Source organism: Cygnus atratus, chromosome 1 (genome assembly GCF_013377495.2).
Source record: "Cygnus atratus isolate AKBS03 ecotype Queensland, Australia chromosome 1, CAtr_DNAZoo_HiC_assembly, whole genome shotgun sequence".
Classification (NCBI taxonomy): domain Eukaryota; kingdom Metazoa; phylum Chordata; class Aves; order Anseriformes; family Anatidae; genus Cygnus; species Cygnus atratus.
Window position 1 is genome coordinate 127,140,620 of NC_066362.1, and position 20,734 is coordinate 127,161,353.

The 20,734-nt window shown below is 38.5% G+C and overlaps 2 protein-coding genes across 3 annotated transcripts in view; both read right to left on the reverse strand.

The window, feature by feature from the left end:
- Positions 1 to 20,734, reverse strand: part of BEND2 (BEN domain containing 2) — a 446,678-nt gene that overhangs the window by 120,569 nt on the left and 305,375 nt on the right. The window lies entirely within an intron of this gene.
- Positions 1 to 20,734, reverse strand: part of CDKL5 (cyclin dependent kinase like 5) — a 130,899-nt gene that overhangs the window by 83,522 nt on the left and 26,643 nt on the right. For both annotated transcript variants that reach the window (XM_035542238.2, XM_035542237.2), the window contains exon 2: positions 329 to 556. In XM_035542238.2, the coding sequence (XP_035398131.1) occupies positions 329 to 392 (64 nt within the window). In that variant the 5' untranslated portion in view covers positions 393 to 556. The remainder of the gene's footprint in view (positions 1 to 328; positions 557 to 20,734) is intronic.

Genomic DNA, 20,734 nt, shown 5'->3' on the forward strand with positions numbered 1-20,734 from the left:
AAGTAAATGGGTTTTAAAACACTGAAATTATTTTTTTAAATATACTAAGAGAAGTTGGATAATTTGCATCTATCCAGTATCATTTAAGAGATTAATACAATAAACTTAAACAAAACTGTCCCATTTCTCCCCCCCTTTTTTTTTTCCATCTTCCAAACTTTTCCTTCAATCTGAGATGGAAATTAGAAGGAGCTGTATAGAATAAACTGATATTTCTTAAGATTTGCATAAAAGTAATATTTTGCAAATGAAAACTTCTTACCATTAAAAGGACTAAATCCTATCTCAGTAAAAAACAAATTAGAATTTTTATAAAGATACTACTTACCTTCACCTACAACCCCAAGGATCTCAAATTTATTCATCACATTACCAATGTTAGGAATCTTCATCAAGACGAATTCTTCTTACAGTAAGAGCCACAAAACATGGCACAATGGGGAGCGTCCAAATATCTTGTAAAAGGCAACTGTGAAAAGACTCTTGGAAAAAAAATCCACCTTGATCAACTGGACTTCTTACGCGCTTTCCTAATTTCTAGGCAGTCAGTAGCTTCCTGGGGGGGAAAAAAGAGGAAATAGTATACTAAGTACCTTGTTTTATTTCAGTAAAATATAGCAGTGATTTATATATATCAAAACAATATTGTCCAACATTAATGGTAGCAGACAGTTTACTTCCACTTTTCACAGTCAATAGAAGTTACACATTCAATCCATGATACACGCTGCTGAGAACGGCTAGCTCTGTAATCCCATACTATGACTATTAAAATAATAACTTACATAAAATTTGTTTCTACAAGACAGAAGCAAGCCAAAATGTTGATAGGAACTACCTCAATGAACAAAAAATACACTATTAATTACTTATGTTCTCACTTCATTTTACATTGACAGATAGGTACAAAAACAAGTTGGTTTTAATCACTTTATTATTTGTCCTCTGTAATAGCAAAAAGGATAAGGCACAAAGGACACTAAACAACAGGAAGCATCCTGCTATTATTTCCTTTGATTGCTTAAAAAATTTCAAGGAAATTATTTGCTAGACTGACTAGCAATCAGTTTTAGAAAATTATTTCCTCTATCGACTTATTTAATGGAGGTGTAATAAAAAGCAAATAATTTTTTCCACACATTCCCTCCCTCCCCCCGGTGTTTTTCAAACATGTAAGAAGCCAGATGTTAGATCAAGCAACTACATACAGGGAAATCAACAAAGTATTTTCTGTCTCTTCATTTTAGAGTCCTATCATATCCCCTGTATAATCTTAGAAGTTTTAATAAATGAAACATACAGGTTTGGTTTTGCTGATTCAAACTGCTTTTTTGCGCCTAATCTTAAGGCATACATCCCACATTCTAAAATAGGGGGGAAAAAAAGCTAATAGTTTCACTGTGAAATGGAAATATGGGATTTCTACACTTCAGTGATCTGAGAACAGGACTACTCATAAGGAACAAGATAGCAGGATAGAAGTGAATACACATAAGTTAATTAGGTAAAATGAGCAAGCACGGGCTAATGACATTGGGTTTGGCTTACACGAAGATGAAGTCTCATTGTTATTTTACAGTAAGCTGTGGGTGCTGGCCAAAAGCCTTGTGTTGACCCAGTCAAGTATAATAAAAAAGGACAATGCAAGAGTTGAAAGAGATCAATGATTTGTCTTACCCCAGCAAGACAAAGGAAGGTATTTTGTTGTTGTTGTTACTATTTCAAAAGCAACTTCAGAGCTAACCAACCCAGTATTTTGGCAACAAACTTTGTAAATAAAGCAATGACTTCTAAATCAAAAGGGATGGCTGGCTGTTTGTAAGAGTTACCCAGTCCTTAATGGATTATTTCAGTGATTAATTTACTGTTTTAATTAATCATTTTTTTTTTCTAAACTTGCCTGGTTTATAAAATACCCTCTTCTCTTTCGATGCATGTTCCTCTTCCCACATTGCTAATTTCTGAAATTCTCATAAATGACTTTAAACTACCTGAGCCTCTAACTAGCGATCCACATTTATTTACATAAGAAGATTTCTTCAAGTGTCTTCAGTATGGATCTTTTGGGTATTTTTATTGGGAATAAAGGCTAGATTTGCGAGCAGCTACCCTTTCACTCCGCAATTCAGTGCTGCATGCCTCCCTCTCCTGCCACTAATTCCTCTTCCAGTCACACAGTTTCCCTTTTCTTTCAGGGGGAATTTGGAGCAGCAGGAAGGCAGCTGGCTCCTTACACCATTGCTCCTGGATGCATGTCATCTAGGGCCGCATTCCTACCATTCCTGAAAGGTAAGAGTCTGTCAACGCACTTATCTATGTCCACACACCAGCAGTGATGCACTTTGACCGTCCCAAGGAAGCACACAAACCGGTTTCTCAGATTCCGCCCAAACTGCACCATGAGAGACAGCTGATATAAATGCCCGTACTGGGGAACTCCCAAAAGAAAACCCCACTTGAGCAGCCTGCCTCTTCTGCACTACTCCCAGTCTCACCGCCACGCATTCCCCTTCTGAGAGCACTTTGTGGAAAGCTCATCCTGAAGTGAGCCGGGCCGCTGATGAAGAGAAGTGAAATGGCACATGGCAGCAACAAGGATCCACAGCCAGGTACTTTGTGCCCCGGCTCGGTGTCACAGCTCAAGCCATGTGCTAGCTCAAACTCGTCCCTCCCACAACAGCAGTGAATCCAGGCTGGCTGGGCCCATCTCATCCCTTCCTACTCCACTGCTCAAGTGTAATTAAGTGTAATTGAGAGGCATGGAAAGCAGGTCTTATTTGTGTATCACATACATGAAGCTCGGCTTTGTCCCATAACCAGGCCAGAGGAGAGCCACTCGTAACGCTCTCCTCATTCTCTCTCAGAGGAACAACCCCAGCTACCTCACAACAGGAGGTGTACACTTGGTTGAGATCTTTGCCACCAAAAGCTCCTGAAAGACCAAAAATAACTGCTATGAATATTTCAGCCTCTGCCTGCTGCTAAAAATACTTGCTCCATGACAGTACCCATTGAACTTTCTGGGATCATTCTGCTTTCTGAAAGGCACTGGCCTTGTTAAGACTTCTTAAAAAAAACAAAAACCTCACTATTGCAGGGAATCTGGTAATATGAACCCAAACTCCATGAACCTTGCCAGGAGTCTTATTATTAGTTACTCTCTCAAAAATAAAAAAATAGAAATTAAGTTTTAACCAAAATAGTAATTTCAAATTTTTTTTTCCACAGCAAGAGTCACTTCATTCTGTAGCTTAGTGAAAACAGACTGGATTCTTTCAAGCAGCTGAACACTGGAAATAGCAAGGAAAACCTTATTAATAGCAACCACAGCTTCATTCTTCGCACAGAGCAGCGCACAGGTCTGTTTTAGGAAGTCTCCTGCTGGCTACATTACAAGCCTCACAGCCCAAGAAATGAGGCTGTTCTTCCTCTCTCCGGCGCTGGAGAAGCAGAGCTCATTCTCCTTGCACCCCTTCCTGAGGCGACCTAATTCACAGCACACCACCGACTCCTGAACTATACCAAAATGTCTCCAAGATGGTCTCAGTGCTATCACGGCATTCTACAAAACCTACAGCCAAGCCAGCAAAATGAAACACCATGAAATGAATAAGCACCAACTAGTTTTACATAACGCAGATTTAAATTAAAGCCATGGAAAAAAAAATAGCTCTTCCCCAATACACTCTCTCTTCATGACCATTAAGAACTCCAGAGAATCATCCAAAAATATCCCATTTAACCATCCACCTCAGGGCCTCAATTCTAAATAAAGATATTATTCTTTATTTCATAATCATCAGTAGCTTGAAGAAAAAAAAACATTTCAAACATCTTAGTAATCCAAGATGGTTACTGAGATTTACAAAAACAGCTAAGGTAGACACCTGTCTTCACAAAATCTGTGAGAAATAAAGCTATTTTCAAGATATATATGTTTAGATTTTAAAATATTCTCAATTTCCTGTATCTAGACAGAGAGTGCAACTTTCACCAAGCTGAAGTCAGTTGCACACTTCTAATCGAGTTCAAAGCCATCCATTAGCTTTTAAACAAGCTTCTTGCCAGTAAGCAAACACCTTTCTTGCTTTCCTAAAAGCAAAAACTAAATTTGTTTACCCATTATTTTTACCCACTGAGAAGATAGAGCTGAGACTTTCTAGAGAGCAAACGTTTCTAGGAACATTTTCATCTGTTCACTAGCAAAACAGGGGGGTCAAACCATTTTAAAACAACTTACACCATGTAAGTATCTGTCTCTGATGGTTACACATTCATCCAGACCCTGGCATGTCTTCTGTCAGAAAGGGTGCACACAGGAAAGGAAGCATTACCTGCCTCTATTAGTCATGATGTATCATTACTAACGCCAGCTCTTCCTTCTCCTCCCCATTATAGGTGTAGTTTTATTTCTCAGGATTTTCCAGGAAAAGCATAATTTAAGTTACAAGCATCTTATCAAGGTGTTAATAGCAGAATATTCAATGTATATGATATGAAAATAGATGGGGAAACTTTTCTGAATTTATTGATCCAGAAGAATGTGTCAGGAGTACTGACATCTGCTACAAATTACAAAGAATAAATTCAGCATTTGAACAGTTTTAAGTAGGAAGCTGGTAGTAATATTCTGATTTCAAGAATGGAGATAGAAAGAAATATGGGCATACTGTTAGTGCAGTGTTGCTAGTCTAACTCCTCCATTTGGAAGAAAAAGGCTACCACTTTTCCATTTCATGAAGGTACAATAGACCTAATAGGACAAGGTACAGGAGGAAGAGCCATCAGTTTTCATAACATGGAAAAAAGATACAACGTGAAAGTTTAAAAAATAAAGAGCTGAAGATTAAAAGCAACAAGATCCTATAATTAAACAAGTTGGCCATTTTTAATGCTCTAAGCTTTAATCTAGCCTCCTCTGCTTGTAAAAAAATTAAGCACAGCTGGCAAAAATAAATACAAAATTAAGAGAACTGTCAAGGTGAACAAATTATATAAAAGCAAAACACCAAAGTTGCTTGCACCAGCTCAGAGGTTTTTAAAGTTCCGCTCCAGCAAGCTTTTATTAACATTGCTAACATCATCATTACAACTTGACTTCTCTGTTGTTGGTGGCGATGTTGTTGATACAGAGAAAACTGCCAACTCATCTGGATGTGTTACACATCAAGGGATGTCATCTTCACATCACTGGCTGAAAAAGCAAACACTTCACCTCCATGGCAGGAGACTGGTGAAAAAAATAAAAAAATAAAAAGAACCTGAACATAGCTATCATCCCAAAGCAAGCACCACACTAGGAAAAGTGTTGAACCAGCTCCAAACTGTTAGAGATAACAGTTTGGATAAATCCCTAAAAGAAAAATGAGGTTGGAGACAAGGATACTAAATACGATTGTTTTATTGTGTTCTGACTGCTATTCCTTGTGCATGCAAGTACAGATTCAAAAACAAGTTCAGCTCATCTGAATATATGAGCTGAATCCACTTGTGAGAGTTAGAACGCGGGATTTATGAGCTGCTCTAACAGCTGTGGCCAACTCAAGAAGAGTGGGTGCTGAGCAGGATGCTTCTAAGACCATGGTGACAAATAAGCAGATTATAAGAGTATTGAGCACAAAAGCAGCTCCCATGAGTCATAACAGAAGGACAGGAAAGACAATTTTGCTTCCATTTTAGTCTTCCCTTCTCGTAAGAGCCTCAACAAATATGTCTATTGTGGGTGTGACAGCTTCTTACGCACTTTATGCTTGTCCTTACGCATGCTGGGCATTCTTCACCTTACCTGCAGCAGCTCTGAATAAAACAACCAGTGTTCAGGAGATACCACTCATCAGCAAGCTCTTAAATCCGAAGCCTCTGCAGTTTCATCTGGCCCAAGGAGCCTGACACTTACTCATTCGCTTCAAATGGAAGTGTCCAACAGTTAGGCAAAGGGGGTCAATGAATTTATTTATTCATTAACATAAAAGGTCTCGTCTCATAATGAAATATGATGAAATATGTTCCTGTGGAAGAACTTTTTTTTTTTATAGACTGCCACAGCGTTTGCACTGTTCTCATTAGAAGTTGGTTGTTTTATTTTAATCTTTCCTTCTCTCCTCTCAGAGCACCAGTCTCCAGTAATATCCTACACTCGTTTGTCACGTTGCTTACTATTCAGCTCCATATTACCTTTGACGATCTGCCACGGACTTTAAATCCCCAGGCTATAAAGTAATATTACTGGCACAGCTTTTTCATCTGTAATAATTACCAAAAAAGCTACACTTTTCAAAGAGTTACATATTAGGACTCACTTTGTGACTCTATTCCCACATTTGTGTTTGAAGTTCACGCTTAGAAGAAAAAGTGTTGAGCATAAAAATCTTCCTCCGTTACCACAAAACGAAATAAAAAGTTGAACACATTCAGACACAAACTTGAGCAAAGGGAGCTCTGCCCAAGAAAAGTACAATGCAGCGTCTGTAAGGGAAGATGTTAGAAGCACTGGGCAGTCGCTCCACTGAAGAACTGACCGCGTATGAGTTCAACATCGTATTGTGGGGAAGAAAGGGCCTCTCGAGCTCCTCCACCCTGTCCTACCGTCCCCCGGCTCTCTGGCAGCCTGCTATTAAAAAACACACTGCTGGGCTCCTCCTCTCTCCAGTGGCAGCAGTCACTCATTCATCAGACAAAAACAACGCACGTGGAAAAGCAGGCCACTCAAAATAAGCCCCCACTGCATTCCTCACTGGACTGGCCACCAAAACTTTCTGACATTACACAGAAAGCATGCTGGTGATTTAAAGTCTGTTTCCTAACGCAATACGCAAATCCTTTCAATCTTACCAGCATCTCCCTTCTGGCAGCCCAGTTTTGTATTCATTGTTCTAAAAATAATTCCCATTCCCATTCCGAAAATCAGATGTTCCTCTCTGTGCTGGTTTTGGCTGGGATGGAGTTTTCTCAGAAGAGAACAGAAAAATAAAGGTGAATGTAAAATACTTATAAATACCAAATGAATGCTGAAACTAAATTCTGTGGGTATTCTAATGCAGATCAAAATAACCACAATGACTGCACTTCCTTGTAATTTTCAAACATATCATTAAATACAGATTACTGGTTCACTATCTGAAGTAAAAAGAAAAACCCTAAAAAAAATCACTTTTTCCTTTTAAAGGATATACCAAAAATATAGAAGGAAAAAAAAAGATGGAGGAAGCCCCCAAAAGTTTCTTATTAATTTAATATTAAAGTACTATACAGGCTAAAGAACAGATTTATGCTCTAATTACTGTAAAATCATTTATCATTTCTTCTTAATGTGTTTTCCATGCAAGTCAGAGGCATTTTATTTAAATAATACTGAGCCATATTTTACAAAAATTAACCTTGCAAAGAATGCCATCAAAAGTTTTCCATAAAAGAACAAAAAGAAGCCATACAATACCTAACTGTCCTAACACCTACACACAGGTCATTTCGTGACTAAAGTCACATTAGTATGTAAGCACATGAGCACGAAATATTTAAAGAAACAACCCAAAGGCTTTTCACTATAGATTCCATTTCAGAAAAGTCCTTAGGCACGATTAAGCCGCACAGTGGGCAAACTGTAAAGCCACTGCTTGTTGGTTTGGGTTGTTTGCTTTTTCAATTAGAAGAAATCTCTTACTAGATCAACCTCAAAACAAGTTGTTTCAGAAAGGAAAAAACACAACAAACCAAAGCCTACAGAAACATCCCTGTATGAAATCCCACTGAATTTGAAGATGTTGCCTTCCAAACATACTGAATTAGTAGCTACTTACAAGAGATTTGCTCTGACTTTGCCGATTTCAGAGGTAACAGTACAATTAATACTGAAAAGATTTGAATGTGTTTAACATTAGAGAATTTTTATTATGACATCTATTATCAGAGTAACTGAACATAGACCACAGTTTTAAAAGAAAAGTGAGTTTTGTGCTACTCCTTTGAGTTGAAAAAAAGCCTGTTTAATGTACACAGATGAGTAAATCAATTAAGTGAAACCCAAGTCAAGAGACTGCTTTCCAAAGTGGTTCAGGCTGCATTAAGACCTTAGAGTGATTGTAACTAGAAATTCAATAAAATAAATTAATAAAAATAAAATAAATTGAGCCATCCTCGTGCTTCAAATTGAGATGGTGCAAGTGAACTCCAGGCTGGAGGACACATGCTTGGATGAGTAGGTTACAGTGTGTGGGGCAGCTCTCCTATGTGTAAATAGGGGAAGAACTACATTCAGTAAAGACAAAAGGGAACTGAGGAGCCAGTAACATAATTATAAAAGGTTGACCATCTGCTCTCCTACACAATTTACCCAGGTGGATCACAGCAAGGCTGAATGCAAACCCAGCAAGCGAGCTTGAAGTACTGGAGAGGTTTGCTCCTTTAAGAAGAGCATTTGACAAAACAACTAAAATTTACAGAATACTTCTCCACATACATCCCTCCTGGGTACTTAAGCTACAGGGGAAAATAATTTGCCATTTCTAAACTTGTTGCCTCTAATTCCACACTAGCACAGATGAGATTCTGATTATTACTTTATTTCTCAAACTTAAAGGACTCCAAAACCCCTATTATGAAAATCTGATTACAAATCTTTGCATTAAAACGTTTGCCTTTTCCCTCCTGTTTCTTTCAACTCTTGGATGAATTCTTAGATCTTGTCTTTAATTAGATATTAAGCTCTGATAAGGAAACCTTTTTTTGCTACACTGAAGGCCTCCGGGTGTTGTTATGAAATAAGTTATAAGTATGCCATCTTTGAAACCCTACCCCTGTGCTGCTTCTTTGGATGAACAGAGCAGAGCTGCTGTGGGAAAATGCAAGTCCTGAGATGAATGAAATCTCACCAGATGACTCAGGAAAAATCTTCAAACACACTAGGAGGCAATTGGATTCCTCTTTAGAAACAGGATGTGGTAATTTATTTATTTTCTTAATAAACAACACTGTTTTGATGCCAGCCTCCATAATGACTTAAAAAATAAAATCATGTAATAGCTTCTCTGAAACTTTCAACTTCAGCACATTGATTTCCATTTAATAGATTATGTTATCCAAGACTTTAAGTATCTTTTTATTCTTTTAACTATCCTGATAATTAAAAGCATGAACGTTCAAACAGACTTTCTGAACACAAACGTTGCTTGTACTTGCTCTCTACCCCCACCCACCAACATATATATATACCGGCAAAACATATATATTTTTATATATATATATATATATATATATATATATATATATGTATAATCTCCAACCAACTTGCTTAATGAGTATTTCTGTCAGAAGTTTAGTATTTAAAATAAAAGCCCAATCTAAGAATGCCACAACCGCAGCTATTATTCTGGCAAAAATGTCTCTCAACAAAGTGCAGGAACTTTTTATTGAGTCATAAGCTACCTCACTTGAAAAAAAAAAAAAAAAAAAAGGAAGGAAAAGACTATTTACAAGGTAGTCACTATAACCTGAAGTGAAGAATCATTCAGATTAGAAGATTAAGCATCAATAGAAAAAATATTTACATGCAGTCAGGAAGCGGCAGGTGCCCGGCCTTTCTCCCAAGCAGACTGCTTCACAGGCACAAACCGAACTTCTCTCTGCCATGCTGATGGCTTCTTACACTGGAGATTTCCACGATAGCAAAAGCAGGTCTGGATATGCAAGTGACCCAAAAGAGGACCTGAAAAACAGGTCTTGAGAAAAGGGAGCTTCATCTAAACAGTAAACAATGTTGGCAGGCCTACCAAAGGAAAGGAAACAAAAAAAAAAAAGCTTGTAATGCTGATCTGCATCCTCGATGCACTTCTCTTTGAGCCTTCTACATTTAATTATGGGGGAGGGAAAAAAAGAGGGAACAATGCCTGTGGCAAAGGGCAAGAAGGGTGGGTGAGGGAGGAAGGGAAGGGAAACTACTCCAGAGCGCCACGGAAGAAGTCAAGGAACGGCTGGCATATGGGGAAGTTCTTGAACAAATGAAAAGAGGAAAACAAAAATCTAAGGAGAAGATGCTTCAGGCATGAGCAACAAGTTCATCGTGAGATGAAATTTACATGATTAGCTTACAGGAAAATGCAGACTTGCAGCGTCCAAAGTCATTATTTGCATAACTGACTTTCATGTTTCTAGTGTACCTAGTTCTTGTACAAATAGTCTTGTGGCATCAAGGGAGATACAGAAGTCATTTGGGGGATTTGGACACAAAAGCCTACTCCCAGCAAATTGCTCTTATTTATTTCTTATAAAAGGAAAGGCAAGTCAAAGAAACTTAAGTAAAGCGCGGCTGGAGATAATACAGGGCAAATCATGCCTTTCAGAGGATTAGGAAGAGCTTCCCAAGCTCAGTCCGACACAGCGCAGGGAGCTGCTAGGAGCTTCCCTGGCAGAGGGCTCACAAAATCCACAGCTGAAATCTCAAAGACGCAACAGCTGTTTCTTTCCTAAAGTTAGCAGCAGGCTGTACAAAGCCTCACACATAATAATGGCTATAACACAGGCCTGAGCGTTGGTCATCAGGAAGCTAAAACTGACTGGTAGCGTATCGAGGTATCTCATTACAGGCAGTAATCACAGAGCATCACAGTGCTGACCTAATGCACAGAGCCCAAGAAACCACTGCCCACCAAGAAGGAGAACAACGGACAAGATGACAGTGGAAGGAAATTACACGGCATGTTTAAAACTAACATCCTCTTTGCTCGTCCAACGTGAGGCAGGCACAATCTCCTGTTTCTCTTTGTCCCTCTCTCATGGTGGAAGAGCAATCTCCCATTTCCTGTGTTACCCGAGGTAGAATGGGGGCTGTGATATTTACTCAGCCTGAAGTCAGAAGCAACTGTGATGTTGTTTGGATTGCACCACTTTGTGGCTAAGACCACATACTAACCCAACTGAAATGCAAGTTTAACATCTATGCTTCTTGCAGTGCTAGAAGCTCATTTCCTATTCCCATCTACTTGCATCTCTAAACAAACCAACCAACCCCATCAAACAGCAACTTAGAGAGCTGAACACCTACTGCTAGACAGGGATTTGTGTCATGTCTAAGAGACAGCCCCATACACACGAATGAACTAAAAGATGATCGAGCAACGCAAGAGCCTCCATACGTGAACTAGAATTTCAAACATGGATGTCAAATGCGTTTTATGCTCCATTCGCCTTCATTTTTTGAAAACACTTGGTAGTTTAGAACAACTCCATTTCTCTGTTCACGTGCTCAGATTCTTTACAAAGGCAAAATACACTCAAGAATTTGCACAAGTGTTTTGCAACATACTGTAGCTGAAGTATTTTTTCCACTGCAAGGTATTTACTAGACTACAATAATTCTCTCAGCACTTTTAAAGCTTCAAACACACCTTCTGTTGAACGCTATGAGTCAGTTTTAATGACAGTGTTATGTTCTATTGCTCTGCAGCTTATGCAAGAGAATGAATTTGCATTAAGTACCCAACTTTAGAAGCCACCCTCTCTTCTCCATTGTTAGCACTGAATAATAGTAAAAAATAGGCTATATTTCCTGCATGCTTTCTTATTGTTTTACAAGAATAAATTTAACGAGCTGCCTGTAATGTAGATTGTACATAAAATTTGTTATTGCCCACCTTATGGATACATATTATTCTTTTCTCTTTTTTCCCCTCCAGAAAGACAGTCTGCAGTAAAGTATAAAGAGTAAAGACATTTTTCATACTTCAGAAAATTTCAAAATTTTTATTCAAGTGTTACCCGATCAGTGTCACTCGCTCACCCTGCTCACAGAAGAATTTACAACACCTTAAAATGACTCCATCTGGAAGCAAACTAACAGTTAATTCACAAATTAATTCACAAATAAGAGGATGAAATAGTCCAATATACTGATTCACAGAGAGGAAAAAAAGAGGGAATAAAAGTGATCAACTAATTAACAGTTTAACTTTTGAAGACTGTCACTGCTCTCCTTGTGGGGAGTGTGCAATGTATTAGACTTATTCAAGAAATTCATTAAGAAAATATAACATCTCTCGCCATCATGGATCTTCAAGTCCAAACAACGGTCCATTCTAAATACATTACTGCTTCGTTTCCTTTAGCCCCTCATTTAAAGCCCCCCAGCTCCCGCCCCTCTACAAGAACGCCTTATATTTATGTCGGGGCACTTTCTTGATTGAAAACACGATTATGCTTAGTTCAGCTTGACAAAACAACAGTTTGGCCTGTTTGTTCCTAGAAATACGACTGTCAGATTTCATAACTGGTTTGCATGCAAATCAATGGCCAAAACCCCTCACATATATGCCCATAAGTAGCTGCACAGAGATACAAAGTTAAATCATTTTTTGCTGGTTTTTGTTTTTAATCTGTACATATACACACACAGAGAAATGTTCATTAAAACTTCAGAACTGTAGAACTTCAGCTAAATGATCAATTCCATTTTCTTCATTGAAAACTGACATGAATAAATTGGATTACTTCACCTTCTAGATTCTCTCCACCTTCTAGAAACGAATATCTAGGCCTCCTCAAATCAAAACTTCTTGTTCCCTTTTCAACCCTTTCAAGCAGATTCCAATTTGCCCAAGGAAGGAAAAGATCATTATTTCTTATTTTCAATGGAAGTTCACAAGTTGAACTTACACTGAAACGAAGCTGAATGAAGGAAAAGTCTGATGGACATCTTCCTCCACGGTTGGAACATCTGCTAAAAAAGGCTAAATCATTAGAGTAACAAGTGATACTTTTTCAGCACAGGAAAAAAAAAAAAAAACACTGAAACAAAACCCAACAGACTGAGGACTGGAGGAGTGATGTATATACACTTCTCAGGAGCAGTTGTCTACAAAACACTTGTAAATAAAGCAACAACAATACAGCAATACTTTGGACTGAAGGAACCAAGCATTTAACAAATGTTGATGTAAGTGTGCGGTACGCTACTGTCTACTGGAACCCAAGTAGCAGGCAAAAAATCTGTACAGCATATTGGAGAACAACATTCATTTTAATGAAGACAATCATAAAGAAAAGTCAAGTGTCTCCAGCACTAGAGAAGGCAATTTCTCAACATATGAAGTCTGCCATTAATGCCCTGAGATGTGAAAACAGGTTACCCTGCCGTTTTAATTAATTTGCAATTAAAAACTGACTTTTCAGATGCAAAATCTAATACCACTCTCATCTTGTCTGGGGGCGTGAGGAGGAGGTATCATCCCTTTTCCTTTACTCATATAAAAGCAAGCCTTCTCCTGTCTTCTTCTTCCTTTAGAACTTCTTAAAGTATTTGAATTTGTTCCAACCCCAAGATCTCCAGTCCCTTCAGAAACACATTATAGCTCTTGAAGTTAAACTGGGAGGGGGGGAGGAGACAGAAAACCATCAGCACACTTCCCAACTATTAGAGACTTGTTTCTTCGCCAAATGAGAGCATAAATAAAATAACTTTGTACTCTTAGCTCCAATGGCGGTACAATGCAGTGATCTTATTTCTAAGCCAGCCTATAAGCGAGCAGCAGCTAAGTACCACTAGAAATAGAGCATGAAACATGGCTCGTTTCAGGCACTCTGAAAGACTCCCTTAGCATACATTAACACATGCATCACACAAGAAAAAGGTTAGTGAATCTATCAAATCCAAGACTGATAGATATTCATACTGCAAGCAGAAGCAACTATTGCAAGTCTACAGCAAGAAGTCCTGATGGACTTCTCCTAAAAAAGGGGATGTTAATTCATGTCCAGTATATAGTTTTATTAGTAATAGGAAACGTTAAATGTCATTATAGGAAGACAAATATTTATACTTAGGAAGACAAATATTTATACCCCAAAACCTGAAGCAGTGGGACCTTGCAATACTTAGTTTCAGGAGCATCAGTGAAAGATTCCTCATATTTGTTCATCACTTTCTAAATGCATGATGCCATCAAATACAGCTTGCATCTCTATCTTCTGCAGAAGACATGGGAAATCCCTTCTCCAGACACACTACACACAGGCAAGCTCTCTTCAAACTGTTTGTAAATTGTTGTTTACTTCCTCAAATATACTGAAATGAATGTTTAGTAAAACAATTTTTTAACAGGAGAGAAATAGTATTTAATTCTGTCTCAAGCATCCAATTAGAGCGGCAAACTCTTCAACTTTCAAAGTTCAAGAATTTGAGACAAAAATTATACACATAACACAACACTTATTTTAGTAATAGAACTGTCAAGTGCCCATTAGGCAAATATAATTCATACAAAAAGCCAGAGCTAATTTAATTGGCGTCCTTTTGGTAGTCCTTCACCCGATTTAAATTTATCCAGCTTAGCTTATGTAAACTATTTGAACACAGAGCATATCAGCTGGAATTTGAAAGGAAAACACGCTTTTAATAGATGAAGCCTGATCATTTCTAAACCTAATTGGTTAAAAATAAGGTGTGTGACAGTAGATTTATGCTAACCTAAAACAAAGATTCCCCCCCCTCAAGCACTGACATGATATTTAAAGGTCTGAAGAATACTTTACAGAAAACCTGCTGCTCTCAAGAGACTGATCTGCTTAGCAACAACACTATTCCTCATGGTAAGGATACCTTGGGGAAGCCCACCATGCAAAGCCACGGCCTCACACCACTCATTGTGGGCTGAAGGCGAGGGCAAGGCCGGGGCAGCCCAGGTCACCCTCAGAGTGAAGGACAGAGGAGCACAAGGCTCCAGTCCTCTCCACCGCCTTTCTCCCTGGACACCGGGGTCTCAGTCCCGGCACCCTACCAGAGATCTGACCCATTATCAAAAAGATTTGCTGCAGCGTGGAAAACCTCCTTCAGAAACCTTGCTCAGGGGAGCCATACAATCACAGAAACACAAGGTTGGAAATGACCTACAAGATCATCTAGTCCAACCGTCCTCCTATCACCAACACTACCCACTAAGCTACTAAATCATATCTTGTAAAACCTTGTCCAAGTGCTTCTTGAACACCGTGAGGGATGGTGACTCCACCACCTCCCTGGGCAGGCTGTTCCAGTGCCTGACCACTCTTTGAAAGAAAAAGTTTTTCCTGATATCTAATCTAAATCTCCTCAGGTGCAACTTTTGGCCATTTCCTTGAGTCCTATCATTAGTTATCTGAGAGAAAAGAGACTGACCCCCTCCTCATCACAACCTCCCTTCAGGAAGTTGCAGAGAGCAATGAGGTCTCCCCTGAGCCTCCTCTTCTGCAGCGTAAACAATCCCAGCTCCCTCAGGCGCTCCTCATAAGACTTGTGCTCCAAACCCCTCACCAGTTTAAATCTTAACATCTCCCCAAACAAGTCCTTTAAGATGTGAGATAGAAACACGGGTTTTGGGTGGTGTGAGGTGGGGAGCCAGTTTGTTTACTTTTTGGTTTCATTTTTGTTTCTTTTCCTTTAAAGCTAAGCAGTACTGAGGCACTGTTGTGTAAAGGCAGTTACTCAGTTACTTCAGCGTTAGTGTAGGTAGCCCTTTGGACATCATGGGCACAAGCATGGCACCTCTGCCCCACTGAGGTGCTCCACAGGTAGCACGGGGTGTATCCACGTCCATCCTCACCATGCGTGACAGCAGGCAGATCACAGCAGTAGAGTTTTATACAGCATCTCTGAAGGGGCTATAAGATTATATATTGTAAGATTATAGCCCCTTCAGAGATGCTGTATAATCTAACCACATCACTAGGGCACAATCAGTAATAATTGTCATTGCAGCAATATGGCAATGCACATCTTTGCCACAGCAAACCAGGAGCATCTTTCTGGTTCTATGCTCGTGTACATACAAGAAAGACTGCCCCAGAGAACCATCAGTTTGCAAGGAGCATCTTCATGAGGAGTAAAGCAAGCACCTGTGCTCACACACAACCACAATGCTCAGCTGCAATGGCTAGCCTGGCCTGAAAAATGGTAGACAACTCGAATAAGACTTTTTACATCTGGAAGGAAGGAATCAATGTTTGCCAAAGGCTTGACTTCTTTTGACGAGTAATGTGGAGCAGAACACTTTTCAACACTCATAGGTTATTTGGCATGTGTAAGCCAGCTACACCCAAACATGCTACCTTAATTGAAAATTGTCATCTTTATACCATCTAATTTACTTCATGGTAGAAGCACTCACCAATTTCCTAACCACCTATAGTTGAAGCTGCAAGTATCAGCTTTCATGTAGTAAACTCCTGACACCACGTAAGTTGTCAAACAGCAGAACAGCAGAACTAAAAAATCTAAGAAGCTCTAGATACATCAACCAAGCATTAGCACCCAGGAACACACAACTTGTCTTTTATATATGCATATGCACACACACATATACACGTACACACATTTAGGCATATATACAGATTATATAGTGTATATAGTTATATGGAAAATAACAAAAGAAAAACTGTAAAGAAGAATTTGTCTTCAAGAACATGTGTGACATACCAATAACCACAACCAGCTGGGACACTGATGGATGGACACACACAAAACTGGCTTCCAGAAATGAGAAGCAAAGAAAGCTATTAAGACCAAAATGCACCAGACTAGGATTGCAGAATAACTCAGGTTGGAAGGGACCAGAGTAGACGTCTGGTCCATTCTTGCTCAAAGCACAAAGACATTTGACTAGGTTGCTCAGGGCGTCGTTCATGATCCTTGTGAGGATTGTGGAGTGTTTCTAGTAAGACAAGACAAGACAGAATGATGCCACCACAAAGTGCTCTGACTAGAATCTGACACAAAAGAAGAATCCCGTACAGATTTAGCTCATTTGGTGCTAATGACAACAACAAAAAAATCCACGCAAAACCCAAAGAACATCCACAAATTTAACAGTGCAAGGATAAGCAGATAATTATTCAAGTCTCAAGGGAGACTCTGTATTGAACGCTCTTGTACTCACATATTTACATTTAGTAAAAACCTCAATCAACACCCAAAGTTTGGGTTTCTGTTTTTTGTTGTTGTTGTTTTGTTGGTTTTTGCTTTTTTTTTTTTATTGTTGGAACTCATCTCCCAATATAACACCAACCTATCACAAAATGCCTATGCCAAGTAAATCAAAGTCTGACAAACTACTGTTAAGTTTCACTCCATCTCCTCCTTTTAAAATCTTCTCTAAGGGTACTCAATTACTCTTGAAAAGTCTCTAAAGGAAAATAAAGGTTTCCTTCTCTGCAAGGAACTAAATGGAATCCCATCTATTTCCTTCGGTGTCATATTGGCTTATTACCTTCCTCTTTGCACTCAGCTAAGACTTCACAGATAGAGTGGGAAACCTTCGAAGTCTGCCAGCCAGAATGCAGAAAGCAAAGGCGCTTGTCAATCCCCCCACCAAATCACCATTTTGAAAAGCCCTCTGCTTACTCGGTTTCTCCTGTTTAAATGAGTTCCATACATAAACACATTGCAGAAGGAGACACTAGAGCCCAGACAGGTTGAATAATCAAACAGAGCCAAATGAGATTGATAGAATACCCCCCATCGCTAGCAAGTTTTCCACACAAGTCTCGGCTCAATCTTTCTGAGTAAGTCACAACAGATACGGACTGCTGGAAATTCTGCAGTCAAGATTTCATAAAGCCTTTAGGGCTTAAGAAATATCATCTATTGGTATTTCCACATTGTTCACACCAGAAAAACTTAAACCAATTAAGGTAAAAATATTTTTATCTACTTAAAAGAACTGCTAAGAATTGTGCTGTAAAATAACTTCATCCATAGCTCAAACAGTGACTGTAAAGAGTAAATACAGTCAACCAAATTCAGTTGGTACCGTAAGCAAAAGGCATTGACAAAGATTCTTTTAAGAGAACAAATGAAATTTTGCAAGACATGTGGTATTTGTTTTTAGGTATTAGTCATACAATACTACAACAGATTTTATTTTTCTTGTAATAGAAAGCATTTCATATTGAGGTGCTTCACTGATATTGATTTTGTGCACTTAACATTTATCTCTATTACAAAAGGTTTGACAGTGTTGTTAAAACCATTAACAACTGTATGTGGAAAGAAGTATGCAATAAACACACTGGTATGCAGCGCACCTTTTGAAAAGGAAAAATCTTCCTGAAAAATCAATGCTGAATTAAAATGCAGAAGGGAAAGACTGCCATACGCAAACACATGCCCTGATTTATTTTTGAGTATCTATTATCACTTCAATCAAATCTCCCCAAAACCTCATCATACATGAAACAACAGCAACAGATAACCAGCCTTGGATTGCTGTAATGGCTGTCAGGCCAATATAGGTCATGCAAAAAAGCACAGATCCCATCTGGACTTCAGTACACCCTCGTTGATGTCATCTATGCAAGAAGCATTCCAAGGCCGCCTGATTTTTAAGTACTCCAATAATTTTAATGAGAAAATACTGAAAAGAACATAGCCTCTACTGGTTAGTCCCCTCAGATTTCAATTTATACATTTTTATTCAAATCCACACATTATTTCTCCAGTCATTTCAAGGATATCTCCAAGTTTGTTTATTAGAATTAATTAGCACTAATTCCTAGTTAACATAGATTCTTCAGGTAGGTGTCTAAGTATTCTTTGCATAAATGTGATGCAATTTATTTTAACGTCCTCACCTTTGTGATTTCCTCTCCCTAACATACTATCCGGTTAAAGTATTTCCAGGTTTATTATACGAAAGCCTCTATGTAACATCGAAAGTAACCCATAGGACTAAATTATCTGTCCTTTACAGGAAAAAAAAAAAATCTCCATCTAAAAAGCTCTTATCCTGATTCAAAGAAGGATATCTAAGAAAAATTTATGAATCTTACCAACAAAGAAAACTGAGTTTGTTGGTTTGTAAAAGCTGTGCTCACAGGGGTCTGACCGCTCAATGAGAAGGTAACAAAAGTTGGCCTACACCTCATTGGTAAGCCTTGCATGTATTTGAAAGACTAAAACATCTTAATATTATTTTACAGTGTTTGAGAAGGCATTTGTTTTTCCTTACATATGTGTTATAGAAACCTGTATAGTATGCTAGGCATTTTTGTGTGAGTTTATAGGTTTACAGAAGGCTAAAAAAGAACTAAAAAACAAAACTAAAAACCAAACTAAAACCAAACTAAAAACCAAACCTAGTAAAAATAAGTGTCTGCAAATATTAAGGAGGCAATCAGAGTGTTTTAGGATGTGGTCAGATGCTCAAATCTAGCTACTAATGGTCCCTACCAAATTGTCAGCAAAACCAAGTATCCATAGGTGACTACAAATCCTTAATTCCATCACATCTCATTTACAGTTTTTATACATATATATTAATTTATAGAAGTAAATTAGTGTAAGATAGTACAGATTAGTGTAATAGAAGTAAATTACTGTACTTTTCCTCAATGATGGAAGAGATCCCCAAACTTATTAGTATCCAATTTTTAAAGATGAAGGCCTGTTTTGCCATAAGGCTGCTATAGTTTTTGTTGGTTTTGTAGGTTTTGGTGTTTTGTTTGTGTTTTTTTGTTTTTGTTTTGTTTTGTTTTTAAATCTGTATGATTTCACACTATTAAGATAGGGAGCAGGTTCCCTTCTGCCCCCAACGTCGTGGCCCCCCTTTAGGCTGGCATTGCAGAAGAGGATACCCAGGAATAGCTCTGCTGCCCATACCCCGGAGTGCCAGATCAGTAACTCTCCTTCATGCAAGGACTTCCTGGGCCAACAGACCAAAGCTTTCACAGAGCCCGGCTGCTACTTTCTCGTGATGGATGACGGTCTCATCCTCATGGCAAAGACAAGCCACAGATCAAGCCACCCAGAACACGTGGATTCAAACACACATCCTCTTAACCCAGGTCAGGTCAACATTTAATATTTCAACATCACCAATTTTTATTCACGACTGTCTTGCAACAATTGTCTTGTCTTTCACGATTGTCTTGCAACTCTGCCTCTACTGGAAGCGACTCTAACGCTCCACCACGTCATTACCAGAGCAGTAGCATGGCAACTGCAACACTGAGAGTCATACAACCTTGCCATTAAAAAAAAAAAAAGTTTAAATGGAATGGTTATGTTCCAGTTGAACAAAGACTGAGAAAGCGGTAAGTACTTTTTTAAAGGAGTAAACTTAATTTTAACCACTACAAATGTGCTGGCCGCAGAACATACTTAAATCTGGGTAAATCATTAACCTATACTGTTTAAACACCTATGGATACCAAACATAGATTATTAAGGTACAATGGTAAGGTGACTGGAGCAAGCAAAAAGCTACATTTTGGACATACACTTTTGTATAGGTATACTGGGATGCTGATTGGTAGGCTATCATGAAGAGTCTGTATTCCTCCCTCCTTCCAAAAGTAAGGGAGAGCAGTACTCTCATACATGAGGTAGAATATTCTTATGTTGAGTTCAGTATTAAAAGCTTGCTTGAGGATATAAATACACTGAAGCATTGTGAATCACCCTGCAAAGATAGGTACACTTTGTTTTCTTAAAAAGTCTACACAGTTTAAAAAAAAAGTCAAAGCTTATCTTTTTTCCATCCATGACGAGTTATTTAAAAACCTGTTTTTTAGATATCCCAATACAAACAAGCTATTAAAGAGCAGCCAAATTTCCTGAAATTCAACTAAGAAAAATTAGATTATCTTCACCCTCCCACTAATTAGCCATCTCCTCTAATGAACAAAGATAGTCAGCACAAAGAAGCCAGTTACACGGCCTGGAAGTTTCTGGAATTAAGTTCAAGAAGTTCTAGTGCATGACAAACAAGTCAATAAA